Raw genomic sequence first — 9,762 nt, 5'->3', positions numbered from 1 at the left:
ACTGACAGTATTTATCATGGACTGACAGTATTAAGTGTTTGAAGGTCAGCTAGAAGATATTGTATAATTGAGATATTCCAAACACCAATTCAAAAATCAAAAACTATAATGTAACTTGGTTCTAGCTTAATAAAATATGTCAAGCCAACCATGGTGAACCATAATCCATGGTTGAATTCCGAGAGAACCCAATTAACTGATGATCTTATGCAAGTAGTTTTGTAGTATATAAACTCAAGGTAAATTATGTTACGAATGTAAGGGTTTAATTTTTACTAGAAAGCATTGTAAGTTTCAAAATGATCATAAGCTTTGAAAAGTGACAAAATATTCAAAACTCATCATAATGAATACACAAAAATATCCTGATTTCTTTTGGGCAGGTCCAACTTTTGAAACAATATTAACCAAGCTTATAAATTAACAATACAATGCAAAATCTTTGAAAAATATTTATTACAGACTAACTCTTAATTTTAGTCAAATAATCCAAAACCCATATCATCATCAGATTCTTCAGACTCCTCTTTCTTTTCTTCTTTCTTTTCTTCTGCTGAAAAGACAAGTGGATAAAATCAATTAGCCAAGAATTTTAAATGCTACAAATGTATAGATTTATTCTAAGTAAAGTCCCCTTCGAAGTAAGACATTAAGAATAAGCAATAATTAGGATTTTTAAAAATGTACCAAGCTAGAAGATGGATTTGCTGACAGGATTAAGCTCAAGCACAGAATGTATTGTATATGAATTTATCTGCTTTTTAATTATGCACCAATAAAGGAATAATAGAAATGGCTGAATATCTACAGTATAATTTCAAAATGAAGTATAATTAAAAGTGAGCAACTTAAACTGCTGAAATATTTCATCTCATAGAATTGCTGATAGAACAACTTTTCAGAGATTAGCATGTTTCTTTTTATAAAGAACTATTCGTGTTTGTCTTTAAATGTAATAAGGGCATTTAATAGGCTAGATAGGTAACAGGCTGTTTTACTGCTCGGTAAACTTCAAAAAGACTTTATTTGTGGACGATAACTTCAGCTTGAAGTTTGCCTACTCAAAACATTTGTTTTCACGATAAATTATACTTACCAGCAGCTGGTGCAGGCCCTCCAGCTGGAGCAGCAGGCCCTGAGGAAACCGCTACAGCCCCACCAGCTGGCATGCTAGCAAGCTTGCTGTTACCTAGAGGAGAACAAACCAGAAAGATGACATATTGCATGTAAAACTTGCCAGGCAAAAGTGAAACTAACACCTGAAGACAATGAGCTGCAAAACAATTAAATTTTCTGCACTTCTACCATTCCTTTCTCAGCTTGATTCCATATTCCCTTCCCTTGTGCTACTTCAGCTTATTTATGACAATGATGGAAAGTGAACAATGAACTTTGCAACTAATAGGCTACTCAGCATCCTTATGGCTTATCAGACCTAGACTAGTAGTAGATAAGTTTTTCCTCTACTGTGATTTATTCATTTGCAGTAGCAACACAAGGCCAAGCTTATAACTGGCAGAGTCCCAAGTAACATGATGGATGGGCCCCTGAGATACTAAGATTTCCTACAGATTAATGCCAATAGTTCTAGGGAAGTTAGAAATACAATATTTCCCTTGCGAGCAATGAGATGGTTTTGGCTTTCAGAAGCACATTGACATGGGCAAAATGCCTATTCTCTATTTCTAGGAATACATATCTAAAGTGTTCCATAATGTTTTCAGGCTCCAAAAGTAAACATGTCTTATTAAAAAGAATATAATTTAGATATAGTTAAGCACTTACTCAGAACAGATAGAACAAAACATTAAGTATTAATCACTCTGTGTGTTGTGTTAATCTTCCTAAAGACAAACCTAAATGCACTGATATAATCAAGTAGCTAATGACACAGCAATTATTTTATTATGCTACTGTTTCTTTCAGTATAATCAATGCTGTAAAATATTCCCATCATAGTACATGTATTTCAGGTTTGCAAAGAGAATAAAGACCAAGTCAAATTTTACAGGAAGTACAGGTTGTCAACCATGCAAATATTCAAGGGCATAATTCCCTGCAGAAAGGTTATTTAAAAAGGGACAGATAATGCTGCTTAAGTGGGCAGATTCCTTAAGTAGAAGAGAAAGTAGAAGACAAGGACACAATCCATGAATAGCATACCCCCTGGATTCAGAGGACTCTGATTTGCCAGCCTTTCATAGAGTGATAAAGGCCTGGCTGTGCACTGAGCTTAAAGAGTAAGAATATGAATTCTGAATAGGATGGAAGAATAATTAGGGAAGGTACAAATTTATTTTGGATGTTTTCTAATTGTTTTTTAAATGTTCTTATTGCTTTAATTGAATATATTTTTGAATTGTAGGCGGCCCAAAGTCATTGAGATTGGCAGCTACAGAAATTGAATAATTAAAAAGGTGATAACTAGAGCATAGAAAGCTGAATGAAAATATTGAACAAAGAATACTGTGTTGAATATAGGGTATTAGCAAATTCCTTTCAATTTAAGTGAGAGGTTAAAAAAATAGATGTCAAGTGTTCAAATGGGCATGTGAAGAGTACCATGAAAACCTAAGAGTCCCCAGAGATGGGTGGAGATTTTGTCCTCAATAGATATTTCGAACAAACAATAAAGACAAGCTAAGAACAATTTCATTATAAAGGACAGACATTTCAAAATAGCAGAATACATTTTCAGGGATATGCAGAAACTAGGTTACAAGGCAGAAGTAATTTCCCTAGTGGCTGCAACTTTGACAAAATAAGTCAGCTGCAGGTGATCCAGAAGAACATTAAGTAACAAAGTACTGGGATCCAATTTTATTTTTGCTACTTGTTTTTAGCAATTATGGATGAACTTAAGGATAAGGACATGTGAGGAAAGCCTCGGGAGATAAGGTTCATTTAACTGTAAAAAAGAAATTAAAGGAACTGGAAATAAACAGCATGTTTTAGGAATCTGGAATCAGAAAACAGTGGTGGAATGCATTTTCAAAAAGCAAAATTATCAAGGAGGAGCGTGGCGAAAAAGCAGTGTAACTGCAGTATAAAAGCAAAAATGCACATGAAAAATATATTAAAATTAAATACATACTCCAGATGATGAAACATAAAGAAAATAACAGCGAGAGGCACCTCACAAAATGAAATAGCAGAGAAAGATGAAAGGATTATTAAGTAGATACTTTGAAAGCTTCAAATCCTTTATGTGAAGGTTATTAGGCCTAGAGTAGGGTGAAGCCAGCAACAAACCACAGGCCTTTGTACAGCAGAGGATGCTGAATAAATGTTATGAGAATAAAACTTTCCTTTGAATGACTTGCATTCCAATAATTAACCATTAGTTTAGTTTTTAAAATAAAAGCTCATTTTTTCTAGTAATCTGTTGAGTACATCCTCTATATAAACAGATCAGCACGTTATCTGTTTTTAAGAGGGTTCCTCTAAGTTAATGTAGTCCACCAGCGAAGCCCATCAGGTAACAGTATAAGCCTGTGAGAATTAGGATGGACCCATTTCATGTATGATACATAAACAGAATGCAATTGTCCCCCAGTGCAACATGCATGCACTGAAAATGCTCTGGGGCCTATTTTGATTGCAGAATCCCAACCAAGGATTACACACCCTTCCTCCTAAATATTGCAGACACAAGAAAATTATGCTAGTGGTTTTGCAGGATTTCCTTGTGTTGTTTTTTTCCCATGCTTTTGTTCTTTCTCAAGGAGAAATCAGAGGATATAAGCAGCCAAAATGATATTTATAAACATTAACATCAGGATCAGCTAATTTTCCTGTCTATCTTTCCACTCAAGGAAAAGGGACAATGTATGAAATCAACAACTACAAATTTTATCAATGATTCTACAAAAACAGTAGAATGATTGTCCTTTGCCCCTCAGTCGAGTCCATGATTTTCCCAAAGGGAGATGATGTGCATTAATTGAATCACTTTTCTTGATGTCAGATAACATGTCAGAAAGGATGTTGATTTCCTATTTTCAGGCAGAGAAAATAAATGACATGGGATAAGGCTTTAACAAGGTGATTGATAAACAGCTTCACCCTTTGATGTCATTTACTCTGCCAAATTATACTTTAAATACAGGGAGTAATCAGTTCATTTAGTTTGAACTTACATAACTGAAAAAAGTGACTTGACCATTTCAGCATCCGTGATCACATGATCAAAATTAAGACAGTTGGCAACTGACTCATTTATGGTTGCAGTGATCATGTGATCATCTTTTACAACCTTGTAACAAGCAAAGTCAATGAGGAAGTCTCATTCACTTGACAACCATGCTACTAACTTCAGTGATTTACTTAACAGCTGTGGCAAGAAAGGTTGTAATATGGGACAAAGCTCATTTCATTCTCACTTAGTAACAGAAAGTTTGGGATAAATTGTGGCTGTAAATCAAGGCCCACCTGTAAATACATGTAATATTCAAGCTAAATACTGTTGAATATTGAAATGACCTCTCTTTTAAAGGGCCTTTGGCTACATTCTAAAATTAAACTCCATCAATACATTTTGCATTATAGGTAGTTCTCAACCTACGACCACAACTGAATCCAAAATTTATGTTGCTAAATGAGAAATTTATTAAATGAGTTTTGCCCCATTTTATAACTTCTCTTCCCACATTTGTTAAGTGAATCACTGCAGTTGTTAAGTTAGTAACGTGGTAAGTGAATCTGGTTTCCCAGTTGACTTTGCTTGTGAAGGTTGTAATGGGTGATCCTGGGGCATTGCAACTGCCATAAATGTGAGTCAGTTGTCAAGCATCCTAATGCAAATCACATGACCATGGGGATGCTGCAATGGTCCTGTGTGTGAAAAATGGTCCTAAGTCACTTTTTTCAGTGCCGTTGTAACTTTGAACAGTCACTGTTATAACTCAAGGACTACCTGTATATGCCCCAAGCTGGACTGTGGAGACCCATTTTTGATTCTCCAAATGATCTGGAAACTCATTGGATGATTTGAGGCCAATCACTATTTCTTATCATAGCCTGTTTTGCAGAGATGTCTTTGGAAGGATAAACAACAGAAAAACTATTTAACATTCAAAAGAAACACAGTATAGAAACGTAATAAATGATCTCACCTTGGGCAATGACATCTTCAATATTTTTCCCATTTAATTCACTAATTACCTGTAGAAAATAAAATTACAGAGTTAATTTAACAGCTAAGCAGCTAGTTTGATGTAGTGGTGAAGGTGCTGGCCTAGAAATCAGGACATTGAATTCTAGGCCTACTTTAGGAATAAAAACTGACTAGATGACTTTGGACTAGTCATTCTCAGTCTACCTCAGAAGGTTATTGTGGGAAAATAGGAGACAGAGGGATTAGATATGTTTATTGCATTATTCTATATATTTAAAATGTGGCATAAAAATCTAAACAAACATAAAGGAGGATAACTCACATAGTTATCAAAATAAGCAACAGGTTCTATCCAGTTTCTTCTTTTTCAAAGATATTTCTACAGAACTATATCCTATTTGTCCAAATCTAAACATTAAATATTATCTTCCCTGTACTCTCCTGAAAGCATGCAATATCTATGTTACTTTTGGCTATCTAAACTACATTCCATAATAAAGTTTAGTTAAATAATTCATTGCTACTTCAGAGAAGAGCATTCATCAGCAAGAGGTGGTGAAACTGGCATATATAGGAAAAATGGTAAAATGTATGAATAAAAAATGGTATCTTATACAAAAGCATGCACATATTTCCAAAAGTTTTAAGAGCCTTCTGACCTTCAGTTTGGTAACTTCCAATAAACAAAAACAACTCAGGGATAGAGAGTTCAGTGGTACAATCTACCCTGGAAACATTACAGCACACATGTAAACAGACTGTAGTTTTAAAACAATTTTTAAAGTATAAGCAACATTTTTTTCTGGAATTTTTAAAAAATTAAATTGATATTGCAATTTGGAGACTACTTGCTCAGTAGCTACAACTAGAACCACTGTAAACAAAACATCATGTAACACTTTTGTCACTGATTTTGCTTGTTGGACAACAGTTGTAAGGCATGTGGGCTACAGTGGTTGTAAATATGATTGATTGTAAAGTTACTTTTTCACCACCCTTGTAACCTTAAATGGTTGCTAAACAGGGCTGCTGGTAAGTGAAGACTAGCTTATTCAATTAAACATTCCAATTTAATGGACAGTAACAATTTAGCCTGAACACTTTGAAGCAGAGTAACAGCAAGACAAATATGGCTTCTTTCAACGGCTTCTGAATCAAAGCATCAAAGGAAAGTGTCTTATTTGCAAATCTATTTTTACATGATATAATCAGTTGGAAAAATAGATAATTATTGAATAAAAATATACAACTGTTTACTAATTAAGACTAAGCAAATTGTTTACATGCCATTTGTCCTGTATTATAAATACAAATATAAAAAATAACTGGTCTTTAGTGTGTCAACCTGGGACAGCTGCACTGTGCCACAATAACCTTATCATCTCCCTTGGATGCATTATGTAATATTGAAATTGTACTTAACCTTAAAGTACTTTGGCAGGATTTTTTAGTAATAGCACCCATGTACTGCAACAAGCTCCCTCTTGGGTCACATTTGGCAGCATCCTTCCAAGCATATTCCGTAAGATTTATCATCATCCCATTCTAATGTCCCTTTGAATTTGGGTAATAGTGGATGGCCACTACACTGGTTATAATATGTATATTGGACATTTTATATTTATTCAGTCTTTAACTCTGCTTTGTTCTTATAACTGATGGAGTCTCAACTGATGGTGAATACCTCAAATAAATTAACTAATTCCAATGATCACCTTTTAGTAATATTAAAGCACAATACTAAGTATATAGATTTCAAAACAGAAATTGAAGTATTTTTATATAACAAGGCATAGAGGGAAATTAAATCACTGCATTTTAAATAAGACTTAAATGAACTTATGGGATATTACAGAAGTAGCTATCACTGGCTATGTACGGGATGTAAGTATTGATCTCTTAAGTTTTCATGAATTCTCCCACCTTTAGGAAAAGGAAAGTTTTCACAGTGCCGAGTAACAAAACCAGCTCCATCTTGTTTCATGGAGGGATAGTTATTGTTCCTCTGGACTGCTCTTTGGAGAAGGCATTTGTAGTTTACAGGGTCTAGCCTGAAACGTAAGAGTAAGAGAAGAAAATTTCCTCAACCTATTTCATCTACCTGGAAATGGCTTTAACTGAACTCAAAGGAATTTATTTCTCAATAAGCATTAAAAACTACCCTATATCCAAGCACCTGATATGAATAGGCTACCTAAGCTTTTTTTGTTTTGTTTTTGTTCACGTACATACAATTCTAGTAAAAGGAAATTAGGCCTAATATTTCATTCCAAGACACAGGAAGATAATATTTAATCCATTGCAACAATACACATAGCATTATATCTCAATTACTCCAAATCAGTAGTTCAGAATAGTGGAAGTCAGTTAAAGTGTGATGGCTTCAAGAGCTATGAGGAACACATGTTGTAAGCCTTCATGTCATCCACTTGATAACTGTGAAGATTGCACTTACAAAATAGGTGTTACATATGTCTCTGAATAATGGCCAAGAAAAACAAACAGGAATAATACATGTATTATGTATTTACTCTCACCTTATTCACACGTTCATCATCTGTCTCAATGCCTACACTATCAAGAATTTTCTTCAAATCTTTTGAGCTTGGAGATTCATTGCCACCAAGGACAGCAAGAAGGTAAGCTGCAACGTAACGCATTCTGTGAAGAGAAAAGCAAACATTTGTGTGTTGAACAGCAACATATATTTCTTAAATCTAGGACAAAGACTAGACTGTCTCAATTTCCTGAAGAACATATACACCACTCTCATAATTCTGATTGCACTCATACTGAAAATCCAACCCTAGTCATTTCGCATGAAGTGTGTATGATCTAAGCCAACCTTTCCGGTTCAGTCTCCTCCATGTATGGATATTAAAAATTAAAGATTGGGAATTTTATGCAGTAAAAACCCAACATCCTGGAAGATAAGTATAGCGTGTTATTTTGTTAATACTGATATTATCACTTTCTATTTTTAAAGAATCACATAAACAGGTATGTAAAAGAATATTGAACTTAGAAAGCCACGGTTCATTATTAGTATAAAAAACTAGATTAGTTCAACATCTACCTTACCAGCTATAAAATAAAAATTGAGCAACGCAAGTTCAAAGGAAGAATACTGTAAAAGGCAGTACTGATCTATATTGTCTTCTATGACTATGCTATGGACAATACAAATTATACTCGACCACATTTAAAGACTAGCAGCTTGAAAAAGTTGATCTAGATACAATATCTAAATCAGTTTAAACTCTGTAAAGGGCCTGGCTTTTAAAGTGGAGGTTCTATTTTTCAAAGTATTTTTGGGTAACTGTCTCTCTCCCTCAAAGAGAAAAAAAGTACAGATAGTGATAGGCCAAGCACAGCCTTATACAACCTTTCCTTTAAAAACTGGTCCCACTTTTTAGATTTCTACAGGCCTTTTGCTTTAACTTATTTTTCCAAAAGTCCGTGTTTTAATATCCTATTTTCGAGTATCGTATAAACACTGTGTCTTAATCTTTCTTTGTACTGTTATCTTATTCTTGTTATTTCATAGACCGCCGTGATTATGCCATCCGGTTCCTCACGCCAATACGAGAAGCACATGGCCGCCATGTCACCCCCACTCCACCCAGGCCCAAGCTACATTCCTCGGCCTTTCTCCCGCAGATATATTCTCCGTCAGTGGAACAAAGCCCTGAACCCCCACGTGTCTTGTGAGTACACCACGGCCACGGAGGGGCCGACTTCGAGCCAGCCATTACTTACTTCCCCGCGTTGTCGGCGCAAAGGCCAGGCCTCAGACCGCGCGCTCCTTAACACGGCGACAGCCAAAAAGAAAGGGCGGAGCCTACAGAGTAAGGTTCTTCCCTGCGCCGCAACAATCGGCTCTCACATTGGGCCCAAAAAGCAACCAATCCGAGGTCACATAGCTAGCTTGACGCTTCGAAGGCGTTCCGCCAATTGAAACGCGAGTCTTCAAACGGCGAGACCGGCGCCTGCATGGGCGGGGTTTGTATAGTTGTCCCCGAGCCGGTAGGCGGGGTCTGCTAGTGAGGTTTTATATAATTTGAACTGGTGGAAATGAAATATTTGAATGTCGCTAACCTGAAATGATCTGAATCCTAAACCTATTAACTTGATCATTGCTTAGCTTCTATTATTAATAGGCTTCAATATGTCCGGAATCACAGGCTGCATATTTTAAAAATTATCAGCTGCTTATGTAGGGAAAGTGGAAGAAAGCCTTCCTATTGTAATGGCTGAATGCATCTAGTTTCGACCCACTTTTTGTCTTAACACAGGAATAACCTTATGGTTCTGTTAAAAGGTTTTTTGAACTTTGCGCATATTAGAGCAGTCAACCAGATCCGTTCAGAAATTCTGGCAATGTTCAGTGACAAAGATGTGCAAAATTCCAGAAAAGTGCAAGAGGCTTTTTTCCCCTACAAGATATTGACATCAACAGTCTTTAAGTGCCCTGATTTGGAAAAAAAATCAAGAAGTTTGGTTTTTATTTTTAAATATAGGGTAGAATCGAACAAAAATGCCCTCCATATCGTTTTATGACTTATTTTCAACAACGATCAGACTTCCTGGTTGTGAGGAAATGGTTTTAGTCAAAAAGTTCAGCGTGTATTATATTGAAGAGTGGT

The 9,762-nt window shown here is 35.5% G+C and overlaps 1 protein-coding gene across 1 annotated transcript; it reads right to left on the bottom strand.

Moving 5' to 3' along the window:
* Positions 1 to 438: 438 nt before the first annotated feature.
* RPLP2 (ribosomal protein lateral stalk subunit P2) lies at positions 439 to 9,009 on the bottom strand. The gene is made up of 5 exons (XM_014057686.2): positions 8,876 to 9,009; positions 7,654 to 7,777; positions 5,115 to 5,163; positions 1,097 to 1,189; positions 439 to 553 (listed from the first exon to the last, which is right to left on the bottom strand). Exons 2-5 carry the CDS (start codon positions 7,774 to 7,776, stop codon positions 477 to 479), a joined length of 342 nt encoding a protein of 113 aa, XP_013913161.1. The 5' UTR covers position 7,777; positions 8,876 to 9,009; the 3' UTR covers positions 439 to 476.
* Between the last annotated feature and the right edge of the window lie 753 nt (positions 9,010 to 9,762).

This window comes from Thamnophis sirtalis, unplaced genomic scaffold, assembly GCF_051295495.1.
Source record: "Thamnophis sirtalis isolate CommonGarterSnake01/CBP01778 unplaced genomic scaffold, rThaSir2_p1.2 scaffold_1, whole genome shotgun sequence".
In the NCBI taxonomy this organism is placed as follows: Eukaryota; Metazoa; Chordata; class Lepidosauria; order Squamata; family Natricidae; genus Thamnophis; species Thamnophis sirtalis.
This window is presented reverse-complemented; position numbering and strand designations above follow the sequence as displayed.

What these genes read in the sequence shown, in the direction of transcription:
- RPLP2 (XM_014057686.2), bottom strand. Translation starts at nt 7,776, where the DNA reads ATGCGTTACGTTGCAGCTTACCTTCTTGCTGTCCTTGGTGGCAATGAA. An exon ending in TGAAGATGTCATTGCCCAAG is followed by an intron (nt 1,190 to 5,114) that starts GTGAGATCATTT and finishes GTTCTCCTCTAG; the next exon opens with GTAACAGCAAGCTTGCTAGC. An exon ending in AGGGCCTGCACCAGCTGCTG is followed by an intron (nt 554 to 1,096) that starts GTAAGTATAATT and finishes TTGTCTTTTCAG; the next exon opens with CAGAAGAAAAGAAAGAAGAA.